At 36.8% G+C, this 26,174-nt stretch overlaps 1 protein-coding gene across 1 annotated transcript in view; it reads right to left on the bottom strand.

The window, feature by feature from the left end:
• Nucleotides 1-4,650: 4,650 nt before the first annotated feature.
• Nucleotides 4,651-26,174, bottom strand: part of LOC131440677 (thymosin beta) — a 32,075-nt gene continuing 10,551 nt past the window's right edge. The window contains exons 2-4 of the mRNA XM_058612173.1: nt 18,296-18,442; nt 5,110-5,223; nt 4,651-5,052 (exon numbers count right to left, since the gene is read on the bottom strand). Of these exons, the coding sequence (XP_058468156.1) occupies nt 4,913-5,052; nt 5,110-5,223; nt 18,296-18,428 (387 nt within the window). The 5' untranslated portion in view covers nt 18,429-18,442 and the 3' untranslated portion in view covers nt 4,651-4,912. The remainder of the gene's footprint in view (nt 5,053-5,109; nt 5,224-18,295; nt 18,443-26,174) is intronic.

The raw sequence follows: 26,174 nt of genomic DNA, 5'->3' as shown, positions 1-26,174 counted from the left end.
GATAAAATCGAATACAAAATCTTTGCCTCATCTCTAAGAAGCAATATCGCATAGAAGTAGTTCGGAAATGTTTCAATACTGCTGTTTTCCTAACCTATCAAATAGAGATAACAGATCTCACTATAACTAATGGTTTTCGTATATGAAATGACTAATGGATTTGAGATGAATGGGGGTATCGTCATCCAATTTCTATCTTTCCTATTGGTCGATCGTTAGTCCTGAGCTGAAACGGTGGCCTTTATTGCCGTTCTTGCATACACTTACTCTCACATTATCTCACCCATCAGGTTCCAAACGATACATTGTCACAATACAAACTGGATGAACATCGTTTGACAGCTATCAGTGGTTATATTCTATCTCATTCCACAGTATTCTATGGTACACAAACCAACAATAAACGTCAAATATGGACTTTATTTACCGTTCATTTGTTGTCATCGCGTGAAACACAATTGGGATACGTTCACTCCACCTAATTTCCACTTCACACTGGTAATAAGGGCCGGTAGTATGCAAATAACACATGAAAAATAGCTCAGTTAAGCCCTACCGGCCTCTCCAACCCCGGATGTTGGAGCGTAATGCAATCAACATCTTATTCAAGTCGTTCCATATCTTCATTTAATTCGATTATGAAGCTCAAAGCTGTAAAGCATATCTTTATCAAATTGTAACGCTAATTGATTGTATTGTAACGCTAATTGATTGTATGATGTTTGCAATACCGTCAAACCCACCAACCAATGGAAGGGCGAAATCCGAAATACTTACCCATGGTCAAAAAAGTGAATATATTCACCTACTGTTTGTCATTACTACCAAATACGGTCGACAGAATGAACAAGAAAATTGCTTTTTAGCTTGCCTAGGATCCATTTTAGAATCCTTATTTTGTGGTATGCCGTTTTGGGAAGGCACCCACTAAGAAAGCGGTTAGATCTTGTTCGACATTGAGCGACAGTTTGTTGATGTTTTCTTTCCTGAAAAAATATAGCGAAAATAGAGTTATATATAAAAAAGGTAGTGTTTATTTAAAAAAAGGTGATTAAAACCATCCAAAATTCTCCAGTAAAACTAGGGGCTCCAACTCCTCATATTGATAATAGCTCAACAATGGACCTCTGTATGCCGGGTTTGTTGAACGAAAAAAATGGTGCCCGGTTCAATGGTCTGTTTCAAAATCGGCAAACGAAATTCCCGAATAGGCCTCCCGCTGGACGATGTATTGGACATTCATCGGATCAACGGTTCAACGTACTGGACCAACGAAGGACTTCCGTTGGACTTTTGTTTCCTTGGAAGACAGAAATTCACGAAACGCCCGGAAATATTTAATATATGAACCTGCTGCGCTAGATTAAAGTTAACGTTTTGTAGGTAAAATACGGAAGGCTAATCCACACTATATATTGTGAATTATCCTACCAGACGTTACCAATCTATTGAAGAATCCAATCAGGGTGATTCTTTTGACGAGATAACGTTATGGTGATTCTTTTGACATATGATAAAAATGATGTTTGATGACAACGCGTGAATAATCATTTTTAATATAATAATAAAAGATATCAAAATCGGTTATGTGACCTAGCACAAAATTTGGCTAACCACTGAATGACCAAACATGCATCGACCAGAAAAAGTTGAAAACACGTTTTCGTTCATCACGTCAGTATAGACATTGTATTTCGATGCAAAGAAAAAAAGTGTTCTGTAAATAACAGATGCATTGATGAGTCAAAGACGAATCGTAAACATATCAAGTTATTTCTTGTTTCAACAGTTTTTTAATCGATAACGAAATTCGACTGCACTGTCTCACGCGGTGAATTACTATTTGGTACTGGTAAAGATACCAAATATACTGAATGTTCTCTTGTTTTTAAGGTGACCATGGAAGCGAGTTACAAATAGTAACAAAGAAACCACCTACCCTCCCACTCCACCTTCCGCTGTTTTGCCCTGCTCTTGGTGTAAACAAACCATGAAACACAATTTTTTCTACGCGTAGGGGTAAATATGACAAAATCACTTATCGTATTGATATATGTTTACGATAAACTATCAACTCTGAAGAATGATTTCTGCAAAACTTTTTCGGACCTTCATTAGAAGGTTTCTTCTTAGAATGTTATTATTTTTCACTCACCTCAAGATTTCAACTGCTGTTGAAATTTGAGTTGTTCTTCACCGGTAAACTTATCCTCTGAACTAAACATTTTATTATAAAACCTTTGAATAACAGTTCTGGTTTTGAAAATTTTCCAAAAATTCACGATATTAGTTTGCCGGCCTGCTTTAGTATTGGTAATACCACTCTTTTATATTGGCAGTGATGCCATTCATAATTAGAGAAAAAAAAACTTGCAATGCAGTAAAAATGGGATTTTTTCGCGCATTGATATAGTTAAAATTACGGATCAACACTACTTTCGTACGTCACCATCTAAAATTTCAATATTAAAAAAAAACTATAACATTTCCCTTATATCCATCTCAAACATTGCTTCCCCTCCAAGTTATCCGCAACCCTGTTGTCTTATTTACCGTCGCTATGGAACACTCAAGCAAATTGAGTAGTGAAAATCATAAGGCAAATTTTATGATGCATCAAAAATCATCAAAATCATAATTTCATAAGATAGATATGAAAAATATACCTCTTCAATATACATCTCATCTATCACTATTATAGTTTTCATACGAACAACTTATGAACTTCACAATTAATGAGAGAAGTTATGTTTGTCATATAAATTTCGCACAATGTTCCTAAAAATTTCGTTTGAATTTCATAAGGCGTTTTATTGGAATTCCTATTTTCGAGATTTCATAAGGCGGTCTTATGACTCGCTTACGATATTCTTGTGGCTAAAAATCATACGAAATCATTATGAAATTCCATATATTTTTTGCCTGAGTGAATGCAAAAAATAAACAAACAGTTCAAGTATTGCCATCTTTTCAACATGCCTCGTCCATCTAAGAAGAGGAAAACAGCGCTCATTCGACGAAAATCATTATAAAAATAGATGGAATACGTTGATAGAGTGTGTTTTGGGTAGTGAGTATGTGCGGGACTCATCAGTTCAAACAGGGGAAGAACTGCCAGATGTGCCGGTTCAAAACAATACCACGTAATTTAGAAACTGTACTGGATCCAATAATTTGGTATCAATAGGTAAAGTTCTAAACTATTTTCGTAAATATATAAAATTATATCTTCAAATTTGCATGATAAATCTTTTCAGAGCAAATAGCCGATTTGTCATTAAGCCCTCTCGTCAAGTGCCACTTGACTGTTCTCTGGGTGAAATTGCTTTCCAATCCGAAAACGATGATGTTGTCGACAAAACGGAAATTGTAGAATTTGTTGGTTTGTATTTTTTTTAATATGGGAGCTTCATATTAAAAAATTGAAATTAATATAAAAAGCCATTGCAACAGAGTTTGTTCTGATTTCCTGTTACTATACTTAATCCATCAATGTAACAGCTTCCTTTTTAGTTTGTAATGTAAGGAAAATGCCAAGAACCAAGCGAGGGCAAACAGTAAACTATCTTCTTTGGCACAATTCTTTTGGTCGCATGATTGCAATTTGTTAACTCCAGAATGAGCATGACGATGAGATAAGTCCACTCTGTTCTGATAGGTGATTTGAATAGTTTCAATGTTTACATTTTTTTTTCTTGCATCTGATTCCTTTCAGCACACAAATATTATTATTTCATTGTTCTCTACTCACAAATAATATTACAATATGAAAAAGTATTGTTTCACCAATACTTTTACATTTATTTTCCTTGGCTTCTGTTCACGGTCACCTTAATTTCCTATTTTCAATATTCACAAATCCATTACGAATCATTAACAGTTATTTTTACGAGTATTTAAAACGTGTGGTTAGCCCACTGCACTGAATCACTGACACTGGTTTCCATGTGTCGGTTTTGCCCAGCCTCCTGCTATGATGTCATGTAACTATGGTCAGCATTCTTCTACAAAGACCAAAACAATGAAAAAGAATGGCTAACAAAAATTTGGATAGTACTAACTTATTGTTAATTCAGTAACCGCACTTCCCCACAAATATCATCATCTATCAGAATATCATCACAACGATAAAGAAAATTAAGACTTTACTTGATTTGAAATTCTCGATTGTTTGTTTACCTTACTCTGAGCGCTCTGATTGCCCGCCAAATGCCCCAGATGTTGGCTACGATAGCACTTGCTGGAGTGCCTTATCCTTGTCACCGGGCTGGTTTTGCCTGTGCTTTGTGCAATGATTCGTGCAATTTAAGCCCCGTTGCTAAGTGCAAAGCCAGTTTCGTGAAAAGAGTTTGATAATCAAGCGAAAAAACATGTTTCATTACCCGCATCAAATCTGTATGTAATTATTTAAAAAATCATTACGAATTTTTAATTATATTGGACAGTTTTAAATCATATGTTTAATGTAACATGGGAATACTTTGTTCTTTACCCACATATTTATGGTCTGCATTCGTTCAAACTCAAGTAAATTGAAAAAAATCGTGCAAAACTTTTTTAAATATATGGGTTATGTCAAAACAATCACCATCACGCTATTTCGTGATGAACACATTTTGTCGTGGAACTATCGAATTGAAGATGGATGTGTCAGCGTTACAAAAATTTATTGATATAGCGAAGTCAATTGGTAATATAATGTCACATTAGGCGCTTGCGAAGATTCATTGAGTTTCTAGGAAGAATAATTCATTATTCACTTCTAGTTTGAATACTTGTGGCTTATATTAATAAAGATGTAGTATATCTGCACACATAGGATTATAGAATGTTAACGTGTTAGTATTGTGAGTATGGAATAAGATGAAGTGATCTGGTCAAAATGCATACTGAAATATTTAAAAAAAACATTTCAAGCTTTTTTTTCTTCTTCGATAATTTCTCTGGTCGGCAGCTGATTTTTCTCACATGTCTCCGTATGCTTTAGTTTGGAAGTATCGAATGATTCGATGCCTGTGATGAATATTTGCTGTCCTTTTTCTTGTTGTATAGCTGTCGGGTAAGCGTACATATTATACCAATGTTAGAAACAAATTATTACAATATCACCTTCCTGGTCAGGTAGAGGATTTTTTTCACACGTTGTGGCATGCTTCAACTTTGACGCATCAAATGATTCAATTCCAGCAAAAAGACTTTTCTGAGTTTTCTCGGTTTTAACATCTGAAATAAAAAAACACTCATTTCATTGTATTTAGAATTATATAATAACTATTAGAATTATATAAATTATATAATATTGATGGCACTTCTCAAACCATTAATGAGGTTCTATGAACAAAGATGAGGGCATGTGAAAAAAATCAACCCTCTGTACTGAAAGCCAATAAGTAAAATATCACTGAGAATAACGTATCATTAAATTCATTTTCTCTGTCAATCGAACACAACTAATTTTCAGATACTTAGACCTAATACATAGGTAAACTCTCGAGTTCCTTGAGCGAATGCGTAATTATTATCAGCGGTTCGCAGTACCGACAAGTGAACCGAACCGATTTTCGGCACATTTTTTATATTTTTATGGGAAAAATAGGAAAACATGCATGTTTTCCAGAGATGCCAGGTAATAATTTCAAATATTTTCAAGTATGCCTTGCTGGCAGCAATTGGACCAATGACGCTAGAATGAGATGTAGGGGCGGGGTAAAAAGCGTTCAAGCAGACAGGTTGTGTTACTGGCTTGTGAGTGAACGGCTATCACCGAGTCAAGGCAACTTTAGCTGCAGGTAAACAAAACCCGCCTGCGCCAATTGCCAAGGCTGGTGTACAGTCGGGGCGTTCCCGACTTGAAAGCAATCAAAGAAGGCCATCCCATTCATACGCACAGAGATGAAGAGACACAGAAGTGCGAACGCATAGAAGTGTTCAGACACAGAGGTGCGGATACGAAGGGGTGCAAAGGCACAGAGGTGCTAGGACGCAGCAGCGCAAAGCCGCAGAGACAACCAACAGGTATCAGTTTGTATGGTGTACAGTATCGGTTGCGGTGGACAAAACGAAGCATTATCGTGTGGTGCTACACAGGAAGCATCACACTTAATCGTCAACAAGAGCTACAACGCTGTATATAAGGCCAGGTACAGGCAGCGTACACACCAAACTTAGCGAAGACCACGACGGCAGAGTAACGGAGATAGAACACAGCAAATTTGAAATAGTTGGAGTGAGCTTCACGCCGAGTACCTGTGGAAAGTAGAAATCAACTAACAGGTAGATCTATAATTTTATTTTATTTCACTTCGAAGTATATAACAATGTAACGTTCTCCCGGTGGTAACTCTTAAATTCAAAGTCCAAAACGAATTCCGTACCGAAACACTCTTTGCTAAAATTTGGCTTATGCGCCAAATCCATAAGGGATTTGCCAAATTTCCACCGCTAATTTTTATTTGCCCAGCTATTCATCGGCCGTCGCAGGTTCGGACCGGTAGGTTCATCGAGGTTCGAGGTCTGGTTTTCGAAAGATTTAAACAACAAAAAAACCGGTTCTAACTTATAGTACATCATTCTATTTCCGGAAACTCTCTCGTCTTTTCCCCTTAACAAAAGTAATTTTTCATTTGGCTAATCAATCGTAATTCACTCGAGTTTGCTTACTAAATGGTCTACGCACATAAGAGCCATCACGCGCGAGTTTCTTCACAGCTTCCTTTCCAAGCGCACATTCCCGTTCATGACACCGTCGGTTTCGTTTTGTGATTGGCGCGTGGCTGCTCTGCGGACATATAAGCAAAATTCCTAATAGTTCTTTCAAACTTTCTTACAATGAAAGTTGCAGGTGGCGACGACGACGTACGTTGGCTGCCTTCCTTTTAAGGCCTGGGAATCTGGCCGTTGGTTAGCGACCACGATTAGATGTAACTAGCAGGAGATCCCAACGCTGTCTGTTTGTCGAGCGACATGGTGGTTGGAGACGCTCTCTGACGAACTCGCCCAATGCTGCACCAGCTATCTTGCTAACGGCTTCTGGTTTTTGCTGCTGGTTGCTTCTCGTCCAGTGGTTCAGGTTGGAATGACCGATACGATGCGAAACAGACTCTTATATACGCGCACTAGCCCTAATTCTACTACATGTAAGGTAAACCCGTAGACGAGAAAGTTTGACGGTGGTAGAATTGCACATATTCAATTCTTCTCATACTTTGATCGATGTTTTGACCGAACCTCTATAACCTTTACAACAATAACAGGATCTTGGTGGGGTGCTCATCCGGAATCTAATAAAATTGTATCAGACAATGATACTTTCAGTGATGCGATGGATGCGTTTGCTTTCGTTCCGCTGCAAACTCTCATATTATCAAACTTGAGCGAATTCAGTATCGTTGTTTGCGAATTGCCTTAGGCTGCATGCATTCGACACATACAATTAGTCTTGAAATTCTGGCGGGAGTTCTTCCCTTGAAAGATCGCATTTGGAAGCTTTCATCGCGACTGTTAATAAGATGTGAGGTACTGAATCCCCTGGTTATTAGTAACTAGTAGTAAAAATATAGTCGAGCTTCAATTTCAAACAAGATTTATGACAGTATATTTTAACCATATGTCACAGGAAATCAACACTTCAAGATATATTCCTATCCGTGACAGCCTCAAATGACCCTGACTCAACGTTGTTTTTCGACACATCCATGCAGCGCGAAGTGCGTGGAATCCCGGAACACCTACGCTCGATGGGAATCCCAAAAATATTTACAAGTAAGTTCAGGCATATTGACTCTAACAAAATGTTTTACACATACGGATCATGAATTGAAGAGGCTACTGGGTTTAATATATTCAACAATAATGTTTCGGTTTCCTTTGACTTCAAGAACCTGCATCTGTTTATATAGCAGATTTAGCAGCAGTTCATTATAGGTTGAGTGTAATCGTCACATTACCTCCAAACCATTATTTTCTCTTCACAGATAGTCTGAGTGAAATTGAATCCATTCGCTCAAACGCTGCTGGCAAAAATGATTCGTTTTTCTTGGGCAAAATAAAACAGTGCAATAATAATTATCTAATCACAATAGTTTGGGTCCCGGCTCATTGCTTCTATTCTAGGCAATGTAAGAGCCGATAGTTTTGCCAAACGTGGTTCTATTGAAGGTGAAATTTATGACTGACCGATTGCTGTGCGACTCGCCAAAGAACACTTGCTGGCAAGCTTCTTGGGATAGAGATGATCTGGGTCGGTGGATGTACTCAATTATTCCTAAAATATCGACAAAGGCATGGTTCAAGGGACTGGATGTGAGTAGGGATTTTATTCGTGTGATATCCAGACTCATGTCCAACCACTACACGTTAGATGCACACCTTCTTCGAATTGGACTTTCCGAAACTAATCATTGTACTTGTGGCGAAGGCTATCGCGATATTGATCATGTCGTTTGGACATGCGTGAAGTATCGTGATGTCAGATCTCAACTAATAAATTCCTTGCGTACCCAAGGTAGACTATCCAATGTCCCAGGTCGAGACATTCTTGCTTGTCATGACTTTTCTTACATGAAATTTCTTTATCATTTCATAAAGACAATTGATGTTTCAATTTAATAATTGATCCTTTTGAGGGTTAGTTCTGACTCCTACTGCGTCCATTAGTTCATCCAATAGCAAATATGATAAATATATAAATATAAAAATGATGTGCTGATATAAAACAAACTCAAAATAGGTTTCGAAATCAACAACAAAATGTATAAAAATTTCAGCTTATTTTATAATTTATAATAGTTAATCGTTTGGTTCAATAATATTTAAAAAATAAGAGGAATATGTTTTATTAAACTAAAATTGTTGTGACTATATTAGTATTATATTAGGATAAGAATTCTCCGAAAAATCCTAACCCTACTCAATTTTACACATTTCTCAAGATTTTACAAGTTTAATCGTAGTTTACACTAAATAAAAGTAGTAGTAATCACTTTGAAATCGATTTTCTTCTATTACGAGTTTACTTTTATTGCTGATATCTATTTGTACTATTGAATGAACGAAAAAAAATGTTGCAAATCACTTCTGCCGATATGAAAATTCTTGGAAGAACCCTTCTTTTCTTAGTTCCATTTTTCATTCGCAGGGGTCGCTACCGGTAATTCAGTTTGTAATTGTAATGTAATGTACTGTTCATATCACATTTACCTATAAGTACATATCAAATTTAGATACCAGAGAATTACTATTTTATTTATTGGTTGAATTCAAAAGGGAGATTTCCGATTTTTATATAAATCTATGAAATGAAAAAAACCATGAAAAATAAAAAATTTATTTCAGAAAATTAGCATAGAATTTCAATGGCTGAAAATAAAAAGCAACTAATAATGTCGTGCGATCTCGATTTGAGAAGCTTCCAGAAATGGTTTTTGTTATCACTGCCAACCGAAACCGAAGTCGAGATCCGAGCACTCCCACAACACTACCGATGCAAGTTGAGGTCGCATTACATGGGTTCAATGTCTCTAGCTTCATACCGATTTTGAATTCGTTTTTCGGTGGACCAACGGCATGTTTAAAGCATTCGGCAGGAGCGGGCACTTCCGGATTCACGCAGAGACTCGGTTCAGTCGAACACATGGGAACTTTTATACTGGAATGGTCCGGTCGATGTTGTAAAAAATTGTAATTATATAACATTTCTCGAATATATACACACTACTTACACTTTAAGGGCCACTGTTCGCCATTTTCAAAATCGAGTTTTTCACACCAGAAATTCACGTAGATTGTTTGACGTTTGGTCAATTCACGTAAATTATGTGATGACTCTATTCATTTTAGGGGATGTTAGTATAACATTCATTTTCGTCACGTAAAATATTCCATTTGACATTTGAAACCATTTTACGTGATTTTTCAAGTGAATCGGACGTGAATTTTTATTTGAGTGTACGTCAGCGGTAATTGAGGTTTCTATGCCCGGTAAAAAATGAACGGCGGCCCTAGTGAAAAATGGGTGGCCAATACGTTTCATGATGAAAACAAAACAATATGTAACAGCGATTCACACGTAGCATCAGGCGACTATCAGCAGCATGGAACGGTTACGGAACAACATTAATTGTAAGCAATTCATATGAAGGTACACTACGTTAAGTTCACGGAACAGTTTACTGTCGGGTACGTAAGCAACATTTGGCTAAAAAAATAATAAATTAATCTTGACGTCGACCGAAGTTGATTGGTTGTCTGAATCGTGTTTAATGCATGCATTTCCTGATAAAAACAAGTGAGCTGTCAGAAAGTTTAATATAAAGGCAAGCGACTGGATAGCTTTTCATTTTGAGGGTTGTTAGCTGTGACAAATTCATTCGAATTATGTTCAGTGTAATTCGACTTTACGACTGTCATCGATACACTGCCAAAAATCTACACTTTTTTCTGAAGTGCTTCTCTAAATAAAATTCATGTTTTTAGTCGCTCTTAAAAAATCAAGTGCTGTCCATTTGTACATTAAGAGTTTAGAGCATACAAATAAAGTGTGGCGTCATATGACATGTGCGAGTTTCATCACATTTGTTCATATGTGTGGCCATGTTGAGATACTTTTAGCATAAAACTAAAGTATGTAACCTTATGACATAGATCAATGCCATCACATGTCAGTTGCAAGTGTCGCCATATTTATGTATTTGTTTTCTAGATAATCTTTATTCTTCTTGGCAATTTCGGCAATACTAAGTGTCGAGCACATAATACAAAAGTTTTGAATAAAATGGCTACTAGAATCTTCGTAAAAGTTCTTGAATCAAATATTTCAATGGGAAAAATACTCAAATACTCAACAGGCCCGTACCCAGGATTTCGTTTCGGGAGGGGCCCAAAGTTAAAAAAATAATTACTGAAGATTGCTTATGTACCTAATTCTCGGTATACCTTTTACGGGTGTGTTTAACAGACACTTTAAAATTTTGCACTGGAACTGTTATTGTATTTCTTTACGTTTACTGTCTTGTTATTTCTGTAACACATGTCTGAGACCTTCTGAATAATTATGTATCTGTTATTGATTTCGGGAGGGGCCAGGGCTACTCGGGCCCTCCCTCTGGGTACGTGACTGCCTCTCAACTCTATGTATAAAACAAAACCTGAAATCATCAACTATTGGTTAGTTCTGGAGAAACGGATGAAAAAACTTGGAGTAGGTAATGCCAGACATAACCGCAAGATTGACGTAGGACTGCATTCGCGATGTGTATAGATAGCAATTGATTTGATACCGTTTGACCGCTTATGATTTGTAGTATTGTAGAATGCTCATTCGGTTTCAAAAAATTGCGTTTGTATTCTAGGAATAGGGTGGCAGTTTAGGTTTTTTTTTTACTTGGATGCAAGAACAAAATTTCATTAAGTATTGGCAACACTTGCAAATCCGAGAACTAACACAACTAAAACACAACAACAGACCTTGGAACGTAACCGTATTGTTTAGTATGTTTCCATCCATTGCCACTGGCACACACATAATGTGTGTGTTTACACTCGCTACTGAGAGAAAATAATTACAATCCACATTAAAATCAACAATATCAAATTTTCCAATATTATTGCTAGTACCTGATTCACGCATTATTTTTTATTTTCTCTGTGACGCTTAACGCGCTCCGCAATCGATATTGCGGGCCTCGACGAATTATGCGAACTTTCGTTATTGCGCTTCCGTTTAGCTTTTGTCTGCATGTATTGAGACATGTTCAAGCTTTCACCAATCTTTTACAAATATAAAACTAAACGATTTGCAACATTTCTTTTATTTTATTTTTTTCTCTTTATGGGCTACTCTGGCCGAGGGGGGTGGTTACAACGATCCGCACTTTCCATACCGGACGAACTAGGCTATGGTGCCCAAATGAACACTGGTAACGAAGGAGGAAACCCTCCAGCATGTAACCCAAGCGACAGATTCTTTTACGGTTATCAATTTGCAACGAAAGATACGAATATCTTCTATTGCAAATTCACCAGAGAGTTTGTCACTTGGACAGGAAGTGTGTGCTTCACCCGGTAACCAGTCAATCATTGAGTCGTGCGTCTGTATCGTATTGGTATTTTGTCATCCTACCAACTGCTTCTGTGTCTTAAATGTCCTCGTCGATGAAGCTTTGCAAAATTTCGCATTGTATCCACTTCGGTCTTGGCCCTGCTTTCCTATATAGTCTTTTATATCTTAAGCGGTACTTACGATTATTACTTTAAAGTTCCTAAATAGATGTAGATATATTTGATCTACTAACACTATCCATTCTAATATGTTCTGATTGTTTCTATCTTTGTCGAAGTTACGTTACAATTTCCTTTTCCCCATTGCATCGTTTTTTTTACTATGCCGGAAAAACCTGTTAATATCTCAAGCTGATAATTTATCAAGAATGAAGAAATAAAAATAAATAAAGGGGCTGGGGTCCACTAGGAGATTGATAGTACCTATTAGCTCTCTCCGGACAGTACCAGCCTAGATGCCGTGTGGAATCCGGCGGAAAAAAAATGAACCAATAGATCCTGGGTTCCTGCTTCCATGTCGTAAAAGGCGACAATTGCAGGAGTTTCTTTTTCCTTTCAATTATCAGATATTTTCAATATTTCACTTCTGATGACTCTATTTTACTAAATTATCTCTTCATTCAACCTATCAATTTCCGTCTAGCTACGGAGAAAAGTTTTATTTAGAATGTTTTCTTTTTCCATGTTATTGATTGTCTTTCAGGATTATAAATTGAATGATAAAAATCAACTATAACATATATCGGTATATTGAATACATAGTAAAAAATACTTGATATTAATATTTCAAACAATAAATTAATATTCTTCTCGGTAGCCGGCTGCCCAGATCAACCAATATAACCATTTAATAATTTTAATAAATAATTAAAATAATAAGGCGGAAAGAATACAGAATCAAGACGCGCGTGAAATCTGTTGACCTTTATTTGGTGATTTAAAATGATTTTATAACAACTGTTTAGAATATGTCAATGCAATGAATCAACTATTTTGTCTAAATCCTATTCACTCGTTTATTTTGTATCACGTAATTTCATTTATAAAAATAGGAAAGTTTTTATTCTTTACACGGTGCAAATTTTTCTTCAGTTTCCTCGAATAAGAGCTATGAATCAAGACTTGCCGGGACTTCAATATAGGATATTGTTGAAACGTTCACTCGGGAGTGAAGTGAGTTTAGTGGTGCATCTGAGCATCTTTAAACCGGAACATACTGAATCGCGCGCGAATAATACCAATATTGAAATTTTTACTAACAAATATTCTTCTCTTGTGGAGTGCGCAGTAGTATATACGGCCTCTAGTAACAACAAGTGTCGGACTAACATCCCTTCCCATTCCTTAGACGATCTATGTTCGGGCTTGGCCGGCGCCGGTACTGATCAATGAATTCTGGGGTTACCAGAAGATGTACATTGAAGGATGATTTACCAGTCCCAGGTCGGATCATCTAAAAACTCCCTGTACAATTTCAGCTGATCCCGATCAGTAACGGAGTAGCAACCAGGGGTGGTCGCTCAAGCTCAATAAAGAAATAAAAATAATTACAATAACAATAATAATATCAATAAAAATAATAATAGTGAAAATCACAACAATAATAATAACAATAATGCTCATAATAATACAACAACAACAACAACAGCAATAACAATGATAATAATAAAGGTAATAATAAAAATAGAAATATTGTGACTTACCAAAAGATAATATGTCATCAAATGAGTTATTACATGAAAATACCTATTTTTCGTCGTTTTACTGGGGTGTTTTTTTTTCCATTTCATATTGGTATTCCTGTGGCACCTTAGGATTTTTTCGTTCCATATAGTTTTTGTCTATAATCTTTTAGTTCGATAGTTTCTCGTCATGAAAATAAAATAAAATAAAGTCATGTGTTAGTAAGTTTCTTAAGTTATATAATGTAAGGATGCGCATTTAACACTAGATTGCCTATCAAAGACACTATATGTACACAATAGAAGGATTCCGTAAAATTCTGAGCTCTTATTTTATTCTTTATTTAACGGTATATGCACTAAGGCACACTGCACTAGCTTTTAGTTATTTTGTCAGTATTTTTTTCTTCCAATCATTTTGACTGCTTTTGAGCAATTTAGGTCTATACTAAGTTTTGGGCCTTCTAATGTTGAGCACGCATCCAGGAAACAAGAACTACATGTATTTAATAAAGAAATACTAGGTGTTGTTGTATGAAATGGTCCACGTGAACCGCTCTCTTCCAGAAACACACATCTCACACTTTCAGTTAAAATGTGGTATATCTGTGTCAAAGTTGGAGAAATTTTGGTACATTCAAACCTTTCCCGATTTGAGCGTGTATTTACACCTGATCAAACAGTTTCGCCGTCATTGCAACTTGTAAACACTAGTACCGATACCGAACCGGATCGGAAAGGTTTGAGAGTTCCTTAACGATTCATAAGATGTCAATTTACTCTTATTCCTGATAACACTAGTTCCTTTTTGAATTAAATTCACCAAGCTCAGGACGAATATGATATATTAATATTCATCCCAACTGGATCAAGATAATTCAAATTGGTGACCAATTCCAGGCATAAGAATACTCGAAACCACCTAATGACCTATTGTCAATTTCAAGCATTATTAATCCTGTCCACTCCGAGATCGATCCAGACAACATAATAATTTTCATTTTTTTACACTTATAAGCGCACGATCGATCTCGGTATGGTCCAACTTTGTCAATATGAAATATAAATTGACTAACACCCCCATCCGCCAAAGAGGGGTACGCGCCCTGTAGCTCATCATCCAAAGCCTAGGGAAACGATTGGCAAAATTTCTTTTATATCTTCAAAATAACTGCTTTAAGCTCCGCTCATATTAGGTTTTCAAAACTAGAGCATTTGGGAAGTTTCTTCATGAAAGATTTCCTATGGGAAGCTGTCATAATGCTATTCAGGATTCATTCCTAGTCCCGAAAGGTGCCATATTGTGGAATTTTCCCGCATATTAACACTCTTAATACCAAGCCTAAAAAAGTTACGCGGAGCACCAAGCCTGAAAAAAAGTTGGAACGGTAACTTTGAGCTATCTTAGCTCAGTTGTTACTTGACCAATATTACACACTCGAATTTTGTGAAGTTTGTAGATTATTTTATGTATATCATTATTCACGATCGTTTAGGAAAAACTAATGAAAATCTGATTCTTCCCGTTCCAAGTTTTTTTTCAAGCTCGAAATATTCCCTATCTGCATTCATGCGGCCCCGGAGCACGAATAAGATATTGAGAACTTCAACTTTACCGAATCATAAGTTTTTTGTTAGTCAACACCAAGTTTCGAAATTTGTTCACCATTGGAAAGGTACTACTTCCAGAAATAAAATGCACTGGAAAAAACGAAAAATAGGGTCGTCTACCCAAAGTTATAATGAAAACCGTAGATAGATGACCTCAGAAAAGGTAAGACTTTTTACAATGATCGTAAATATCTCGAAATTCAAAACGATGACCTATATATTTTTACACATCATTCGATTGCTAGTGCTAGTGCTTCCAGCTACAATTTTCGCCCAACTAACATTCTTGCACTATTAAAAGAAAACCTATAATAATATATATGAATTTTTTTATTTTTTTACATGTTTGTATATATAACTCAAAACTTAAAGCGATGACATGTACATTTTTCTACTCCAAAATATTGGAATCATTACCAGAAACAATGTATTGATGAACAAAATTATATATCCGTTCAAAGAATCTCAAGAAATTTGGTACAAATACAGAGAATTTCTATTATTGGGAAAATTTTGCCAAACAAAATCAAATTAAAATTTTTAAACTCTACGACATATATTTTTTTATTATTTTAGTTGGAAATTTATCATGAACAAAATTTATAAAAAAAAACTGAAACTTGGATTTTACTAACAATCTTAAAAACTTTTGGTATATACCTAAACTCTAAAAATAATTATATTTTTGTATTGGACAAAAGATTTGAACCATTTTTGTGCGCAACCCAATTGATAACTACTCAAAATCTGATTTTGTTTCACGATTGCCGTAGAATTTCAAAAAATTAGTAGAAGATCGGAAATTTTAAAATTTCCGAGTTATATTGCATTGCACAGTTGTCCGGATCCTCAATTTAGGGGGACAAAAACATTTGTGGTTTAACCTTATACTTCAGAGCGATGATGTCTTCAAAACAAATAATCAGTGAAAGATAAGCCATATTTTGATATACATGGCATTAGGGTGGCTCTTACTATAAGGGTGATCCAACAAATATTGTGCGGATGTGCTGGGATAGCTATTTTTAAGAGCAACTTAGGGTGTTTCTAGAAAAAATCAGATTTTTTACTGTAACATTTATATTATTCACTTTTCGTATTAGGTATTTTTGAACATTGTTTGTGAGATATTGCATTTTGAGTAAAGCTACTTTTGTTATTGTGAAAAAAAATGGAAAAAAAGAAATTTCGTGTGTTGATGAAGCACTAATTTTTAGATGAAAAAAAGTGCCGCCGATACCAAAAAATGGCTCGATGAGTGTTATCCAGACTCTGCACCGGGCGAAGCAACAATTCTTGAGTGGTTTGCAAAATTTCGTACTGGTCATATGAACATCGAAGACGATGAACGCAGTGGACGTCCAAAAGAGGCTGTTACCGATGAAAATGTGAAAAAAATCCACAAAATGATTTTCAATGACCGTAAAGTGAAGTTGATCGAGATAGCTGAAACCCTAAAGATATCAAAGGAACGTGTTGGACATATTATTCACGAATATTTGAATATGAGAAAGCTTCGTGCAAAATGGGTGCCGCGTGAGCTCACAATCGATCAAAAACAATAACGAATTGATGATTCTGAGCAGTGTTTGGAGCTGTTATATCGAAATAAAACCGATTTTTTTCGTCGATATATAACAATGGACGAAACATGGCTCCGGTTCACTTCACTCCGGAGTCCAATCGACAGTCAGCTGAGTGGACGCACGCGATGAACCGAACCCAAAGCGTGGAAAGACTCAACAATCGGCCGGTAATGTTATGGCGTCTGTATTTTGGGATTCGCATGGTATAATTTTCATCGACTACCTTGAAAAGGGAAAAACCATCAACAGTGACTATTATATAGCGTTTGAAGGACGAAATTTCAAAAAAATGGCCTCATTTGAAGAAGAAAAAAGTTTTGTTTCATCAAGACAATGCACCGTGTCACAGGTTGATGAAAACCATGCTGAAATTGAACGAATTGGACTTCGAATTGCTCCCTGATCCATCGTATTCTCCAGATTTGGCCCCCAGTGACTTTTTTCTGTTCTCAGACCGAGCATTCCGCTCGCTGGTAAAAAATTTAGAAGCAATGAAGAGGTAATCGCTGAAACTGAGGCCTATTTTGAGGCAAAGGACAAATCGTACTACAAAAATGGTATCGAAAATTTGGAAGATCGCTATAATCGCTGTATCGCCTCTGATGGCAATTATGTTGAATAATAAAAACGAATTTTGGCAAAAAAATATGTGTTTCTATTAAACGATACGAACTTTTCAGCCGAACTGTTATATCTAATATTGAGGCAAACGAAAATAATTTCATTTCTTGCATTAAAAAAAAGAAAATACTTTCGAGCATGTTTATAAAAAAAGACGGAGGAGATATTTTTTTAAATTTTTAAATTGCGTTCCAGTGATGGCCCAGCCAGCTCTCATATAGCCCGTGTGCTGTACCTTTTCAAAAACACGCACACGAAGTCTGAAGCACACGTTCGTGTGTCGTGTTGCAACTAGATCGAGAGTCGTATGCTTCGAAGAACCAGCTCGCGATGCTGGCTCATGAGCTGGAATGGGGAGCTAGCTCGTGAGCTGACTCATGTGCTAGCTCACGTGCTGAGTTGAGTGTCCGTTTTTTTAAATTAATAATACGAGTATAATACCATGTCACTATTTCAATTCGGTTTATCTACTTTGCTCTGTGTACTGTTGGAATTATAACACAGTTATGTTTCTGACATTACACACCGTTTTTTTCTTGAATATTTTGAGTAGTATGAAATTTTGTTCCTATTAATTTACATTCGACGATAGACCATTGTTTCGAAATTATGAAATGTGACACGAAAAGTTCAAACATAACCTGTTTTTAATAAACCAATCATGATTTTTGTATTATCATTCATTATTATTATCATTTCACTTTTAGATCTTTTCGTGAAGTACTAGATGTTACATACCTTCGGCAGTTGGGAGAACAATTTTCTCGTGCGTATCAGCCTTACAAAGTTTTTCAGTGTTGAAACTCTCCAGTTGTGTCTTAAGGTCTACACCAACCTTCTTGTAATCCTTGGTCGATGCGGCAGCTTCCATTGTTGACAGAAGTTCTGTAAATATGAAACTGGTTACATATGTTCATAAACGAATGAGCAGGAAATCCGGACACAAAAAATTCTGTGATTGGATTATGAGATTTTTACATTTCTCATATAGAAAGACAATGCAATCGCTGTGAAAAGTCATTGTCATTTCAACCGCCCGAGTGAATGGGTGCTTTTTGGGCATTGTGCCACAAACCCGCGCGCGCAAATTATTCATTTACTTTTGCATTTCTTGACCCGCGTCGCGTAGTGCTTAAAATGCACATATACTTTTATTTTCTTTCGACAACCTTGTCGCGTGTATATATTTTTTTATCGTATCGCGTAGTGCAGTATGGCAAAGTGCGGTTTCGTCAACTGTGCACTGAACGATAATCGTTCTCTTTGGAATTGCAGTGGATCCTGCGGAAGGAAATTTCACTCCGCCTGTATTGGCGTTCAGCGAAATAATGAAGAACTGCTGCGTACATTCATGCTTCCTTTATGCAGCGAATGTCAGGAGGACGAAACTGACCAAAATAAACAACATTAATGCTGCAACCGAAAAAAATATCACTGGAGTTTTCTAAGCTATCAGAAACCATATGTATGCCTGAATCTCTTGCGAAAGATTTGGGTAAATCAAGTAATACACTGGCGATTAATGCGCAGTCGGCAATCGAAAAATGCACTGCAGCTCTACTTCACAAATTTGACGAATTCGAAACAATAATCGATGCTGACGCTAGTAATCTCAACATAGACACGAAAAAAATCGTCTACCAAATTTGTGGACGAAGTTAAATTTTTACCATCAGAATTCTCTAACCCAAGGCCAGAAAAGAAATTCGCCCATCCAAGCCTACAAGAAGAACTATTGGACTGTACTCCTGAACTCGACAGCACAACTTTAGAAACAGAGGAGGAAATTCAAGCATGCGTCAGTGGCTGGCGCTTCATTGGAAGTAAAAAAAATCTGGAAACGAGACTGGAGTGAGTATGACGGAAACATCGGAAGTGGAAACAACAAAATAGTACAAATTTCAACAACAACGAAAACAGAAACAAGTATTACAGTATACGTAGTGAAACAACAACAGCAAACACGACAACAACAAAAACAGCAACAACAACGACAGTAACAACAACTACAGCAACAACAACAACGACAATAATGTGCACTACAACAGCAACTTCAACACTAATAGAAACAATACCTGCCACAACAATAACAATAATATGTCATTACAATATACCTTACCCATGGACAAAGACTTACTAGCAGCTGCACGGGTTCAATTCTCCGGGCATCCAGGTGCAGATACTGCCTCAAAATTCATAAATTTTAAAAAAGGTGAACAACACTACTCCGGTCTTCGGAAGTAATGACATCAAAGCTGCACCACCCACTAACTCTGCATCTGCAATATCACAGAACATAAATACGTCTGCATTATCACAGGACATGAATACAGACAGCCAATTCGAAATTGATCCAATGCGTCCTCCCATTGTACGTCTTACATCACAATCTGCAAATAGCGACGAACGCTTCTTGAAAGCAAGACTTCGTGACCCGAAAATAATGCACGTCGTCCGTCTGTATTTGTGATACATGAAAAATCAACAACCTGCAGTGTGCATCGAGGGTATGACACCAACTAGTATAAAAATGCTATTAGCAACAGAAGGCCTTCCAACAACACCTGACGACCTCCTACGAATCTTCATCGAAGTGCATCAGGAATATGGAATGAAACCTAAGGAAGCGCTGCCCGACCTGGACTCTTATAGGAAATTTTTTACAAGTGAACACATCCGCCGACTCCAACTAATCCGGGAAGCCGAACACAATATTACAAGGCCGAATTTTCGGAAATAACGACGCCCTCTTTTGAGGTAGTATCCTATAATGACGTAAGTGACACTACACTTCATTCAAATCCTCAAATTTCTTCGCATTCACAACAGAATGCGATTGAAATTCATGTCTACTGTCAGAATTTCAATCGCATGAAAAGCCCAGCCAAAATGAAGGAAATTCAACAAAATATTTTATCATCTTCTTTCTCAGTTATTCTTGGAACTGAAAGTAGTTGGGACGAAAGCGAAATTTTTGGAAATAACTATAACGTAATCCGGCATGATCGTAACTTAACACTATCCAACAAAAAATCTGGAGGTGGAGTCTTCATTGCAGTAAGTGCTGACTTTTCATTCGACAAAATTGAAACAAATAAACACAAAGAATTTGAAGATATTTGGACCAAAGTATTTATATCAGGACAAAAACATATTTTGCCTCTGTGTATTTTCCCCCTGAAAATGCTAACAAAACCACTTTCGAGCTATTCTTTCAAGCCGTAGAAAAAATTATGTCGGATATGGAACCAGAAGTTAAGTTACACATATACGGTGACTTTAACCAACTTCATCACCGATGAACAAAATGAATCCATTCTACTTCCAATTGCAGGAGAAAATGAAACACTTCAATTTCTTTTCTTCAATAAATTTGGTGAAAAATAAACAAAATTCATATCTTGATATTCTTTCCACAAACTGTACCGAAGACTTCTGTGTGAATGCCTCACCAAATCCACTCTGGAAAAACGAAGCATTTCACACAGCAATTGAAAACTCCATTTTTATGCATTACATGTCTCTCCCTAACGAAATAGAATACGAGGAAGTGCCGGAATATCACAAAACAAATTTCGAAGAAGCAAAACGTAGACTAAGTACATTAAACTGGCAAAATATTTTGAGTATAGAAGGAAACGTCAATGAAGAAGTGGAAAAATTCTATCTAATTATGAACAACCTAATTTCAGATATGATACCAGTAAAAAGAAGAAGTCACAATAGCAAATTGCCTGTCTGGTTCAACCCGCAATTGAAAAACCTGAAAATTAGAAAGCAGAAAGCACATAAGACTTATAGAAATGATAAAAGTGTTATCAATCTACAAAACTACCTCGACATTTGCAATGACCTGAAAATAGCAATCAACTCGGCACACGAAGAATATAATTTTAAAGTCGAAAGCGAAATCAAAGAGCATCCTAAAAATTTCTTTAGCTATGTTAAAACAAAACTGAAGAATAACAACCTTTCTTCCCAGATGAACCTAGACGGAACTGCTGGAAATAATAGCACTGAAATTTGTAATGTATTTGTAATTTATTTGCAATTTTTTTCCAAGAAATATATACATCATATGCCGAAACAGATCGTGAACGTGACTACTTTTCCTTTATACCAGAGCTTTCTAATGACATCAGTGTCAATCAATTATCAAAGCAAGAAATATTCAATGCACTTAAAACCCTCAACGTAGCAAAGGGACCTGGACCTGACGGAATAGCACCAATATTTTTGAAGCAATTAGCTACTGAGCTCACAACACCATTACAACATCTCTTCAACTTATCTCTAAGAACAGGAATATTTCCAGAAACATGGAAATCCTCCTTCTTAGTACCGGTCTTTAAATCAGGTTCAAAATCAGACATACGTAATTATCGAGGAATTGCCATTATCTCGGGCATTCTAAAATTATTTGAAAAAATTATCAATGGGAAAATATTTCAACAAGTAAAAAATTACATAACTCCAAAACAACATGGCTTTTTCAATGGTCGTTCTACGTCAACAGATCTCCTGGAATTCATTACATTCACTTTGGAAGCTATGGACAATGGAAATTATGTCGAAACTCTCTATACTGACTTCAGCAAAGCTTTCGACAGAATTGACATACCATTATTACTATTCAAAATTAAAAAAATATGGCATTGAACAAAAACTTTTGGAATGGCTTGAATCATATCTCACAAAACGTAAACAAATTGTACGCTATCAAAACACATACTCCAAATCAATAAATGTCACTTCAGGTGTTCCCCAAGGTTCACATTTAGGCCCTCTTCTTTTTATCTTGTACGTAAACGACATTTTCTTCTTACTCAAACATCTAAAAGTACTTGTACATGCAGACGACATGAAGCTCTTTATGGAAATAAAAAATGCTGTAGATGTTGAAGTATTCCAATATGAAATTAACGTATTCAACATTTGGTGCAATAAAAGCTTACTTCATTCAGTAAAAACCATTCAAGCGAAGAGGTTGTAGCAAAGGCAACATTCGGGGCGTTTCCCAACTGGAAAGCTAGCAACGAAGGCCATCCCGTTCATACGCAACGAGGTGTAGAGACACAGAGGTGCGAGCGCATAGAAGTGACGAGCAGAGATGTCTATCTCCTCTGTGTGACGAAGAGCAAGCAAAATTTCTCCCCTCGCACTGACAACTTCAACGAGAGCTCTTCTCTTTCACATTTATACACCGCTGTTGTGTAAGTGTGCACGCATCATGAGTGCGTTTGTTTATTTCCTTTTACCTCTTCCACTGAATCGCACCAAAGTGCTAGAGCATTAGCTAATAAATTCTCTGAGGAGGATGCAGATACTTTCACAGAGGTGTACACGCCGGTGAGCACTCTGCTGTATGGTTTTCGTAGATGAAGCGTGGACACGCAAAATCAGCAAAATAAAACAATTTATCGTAGAATTTTCGGTTTTCCTTGCAAATTTTTTATAGCAAGGCCAGATCTACTCTCTTTTAATTGAAGTTCACAGAAGTGTTCGCTCACAATCACGCGCCAGTGGTCACTTGGGTGTATTTAGACGAGAGCGCGTGTGAGCGATTCATGCGAAGAGAATGTGTTTCACTCGCGACAGCTGCTTTAACCACAAGCACACACTCAAATGCTGTCTATTCGACACTGAGAAGAAGTGCGCTTTCCTCTTTGTGCGGTGCTTCGTTTTTTTCATCCTTGGTGTGGCAAAAATCTGACTCTAGCGTGTATAACTCTGGTGAAATGCCATCTCTGGTGACGAGTCGCAGAGGTGCCATCGCATAAAGGTGCGTGGACGAAGGGGTGCAACCCAGTGCTGATCTACCAGGTACCAGAATTTGTACGCTGCGTAGGATCGAAAGAGACGACATATATCGCGAGGTGCTACACTGCAAGCATCACATTTGATCGCCACCAAGAGTAAAAGCACTGTACCTGTGGTCAAGTACAGGCAGCACACCAAGTTCAGTGGTGTACACAACGACGGCAGAGCAACCGAGATAGCAGAAAAAGACAGAAGACTGCCAATTGGAAACAGCAGAAGATTGTCAATTAGAAATCGTTGGATGAGCTTCACGTCGTTTTTTACGATAGAGGAACAGAGACAACAGCAAAAAAGTAGATTTAATTTAATTTATTTTTCTTATAACTGAAATTTTGCTAAACATAAGTTTTCATTTTGATATTATTAATTTACAAAAAAAAGTTAATGTAATGGATGATCTCATGAAAGATCATCCGAATCCGATTTCGGATACTAGTAAAATCTAAAATATTCCGAGGGTTAAACATTATCCACAGGGTACCAATGGGCCATGGATAGACAATCTTATAAAAAAAAGATTTTAAATTGGATGCAAATTACAAAGGATTTGACATGACATTTCTCTGAAGTTAAAGAAATATGTAAAGTTAATAGAGATAAAATTCGAGTTGTTGTCAACGACTTGAAACAGGCGAACGAAATTGTAGCCTGTAAATTATTTGCTATTCAATATAGAGTTTACATTCCATCGAAGGAGGTGGAAATAGACGGTGTTGTGACTGAAGCAAGTCTGACGGCCGATGATTTACTTAAAAATGGAGTTGGTCGTTTTAAAAACTCCATGCTTGAGGGAGTTAAATGTATCAAATGTCAAGGACCTTATTAGTCTTTGCGATAAAAATGTGTTTATTGTGGGGAGAGTCCTCATGATGATCTTTCAGTATGCGCTGCATTTAAGTTGCGTAAAGACAAAATGAAGCTTTCTTCAAAAGCACGGTCTAAGCGCACATATGCAGAAATGCTTAAAACGGTCATACATGTCTCCCCTTTGTAAACCGAAAACGGTTTTTCAAATCTTGCGGAGAAAGAAGAATCTGACTCTGACGGAAATAGTGAAAATAACTCGTTTGTCACTCCTCAAGGGTATGTTAAGATGAGATTACCAAACCACAAAATACCAAAAAAGACACCTAAAATTACACCTTTAAAAAAAGATCAGTGATTCAATCACTGTCCTGCAGCGGAATTTGCGAAGCACATTATGCCAAAACTTGATTCATTTAAAGTTTTGTTGCAGTCAAAAATGTGATGTATTTGCTTTGTGTGAAACATGGCTTACATCAAACATAGTTTTAAATTTTAATGACTTTAACATTATCCACCCACTCCCCGTGTGGAGGAGTGCTTTTAGGAATTAAGAAATGTTATTCCTTTTATAAATTAAGCAATTAAACATTAAAGGAAAAGATATTTGCATTGCTTCGGTATATATTCCTCCAAGAGCTCAAATTGGACAGCAACAGCTTAATGAAATTGTCGTAGCCCTTCCTGCTCCACATTTGATTTTAGGAGATTTCAATTCGCACGAATGATGTGGGGTTCCGTTTACAATGATAGCAGATCATCTCTAATATATAATATTTGCGACAATTTTAGCATGACGGTACTAAATATGGGTAGCATGACACGGATCCCAAGACCTCCTGCACGTTAAAGTGCATTAGATGTATCTCTTTGCTCGACTTCAATTCGACTAGATTGCACCTGGAAAGTATTTCCTGATTTACACGGTAGCGATCATTTACCAATCATCATCTCTATTAGCAGTAACAAAGGCATTGCTAATTCTGTTAATATTCCATATGATTTGACAAAAAATATTGACTGGATTAAATACCAAAGTAATATTTCAAGTGTCTTAACTTCAATGGAAGAGCTCCCCTCACTTGAAGAATATGACTTCCTCGTTTGTTCGATTCTGGAGGCCGCAGAACAAGCACAAAGCAAATGATTTCTTGGTCCATCGTCTAACAGAAGGCCTCCAAACCCTTGGTGGGACAAAGAGTGTTCAGATGCTAAGCACGCGAAACAAAATGCTTTCAAGACGTTTTTAAAACGAGGAGGAGGAACTCCTCAGAATTTTGAAAAATTCTTGACTTTAGAAACCAAGTACAAGAGCATACTTCGGGCCAAGAAATGTAGCTATTGGAGACATTTTGTCTTTGGAATGCGGCCAGACGAATGAGGAATCGTAGCGTAAGAAATGAGAGTGAGGAATACTCGAACCGAAGGATATTTGATTTTGCGAGGAAAGTTTGTCCAGACCAAACTTTCCAGTTCTGTTCCTACGCATACGGAATCTTTTCCAAATAATGGTTCCATTGATAGCCCCTTTTCAATGATGGAATTTTCCGTAGCACTCATGTCTTGTAACAATAACGCTCCTAGGTTGAACAGAAATAAATTCAACTTGGTGAAGAATCTGCCCGACCTCGCAAAAAGACGTTTGTTGGAATTGTTCAACAAGTTTCGTGACCAAAATATTGTTCCACCTGACTGGAGGTAAGTGAAAGTTATCGCCATTCAAAAGCCGAGGAAACCGGCTTCCAATCACAACTCACATAGACCCATTGCGATATTGTCTGCATCAGAAATTTATTCGAAAAAATTATTCTACGACGTCTCGACACTTGGGTCGAGACGAACGGTTTGTTGTCAGATATTCAGTTTGGGTTCCGTAGAAATAAAAGGACGAATGATTGCCTTGCATTACTTTCGTCTGACATCCAAATTGCCTTCGCTCAAAAACATCAAATGGCATCTGTATTTTTAATTAAAGGAGCATATGATTCAGTTT

The sequence above is a fragment of the Malaya genurostris genome, chromosome 1, assembly GCF_030247185.1.
Source record: "Malaya genurostris strain Urasoe2022 chromosome 1, Malgen_1.1, whole genome shotgun sequence".
Classification (NCBI taxonomy): Eukaryota; Metazoa; Arthropoda; class Insecta; order Diptera; family Culicidae; genus Malaya; species Malaya genurostris.
Note: the sequence above shows the minus strand (reverse complement) of the source record. Positions and strands in the feature narration are given on the sequence as shown.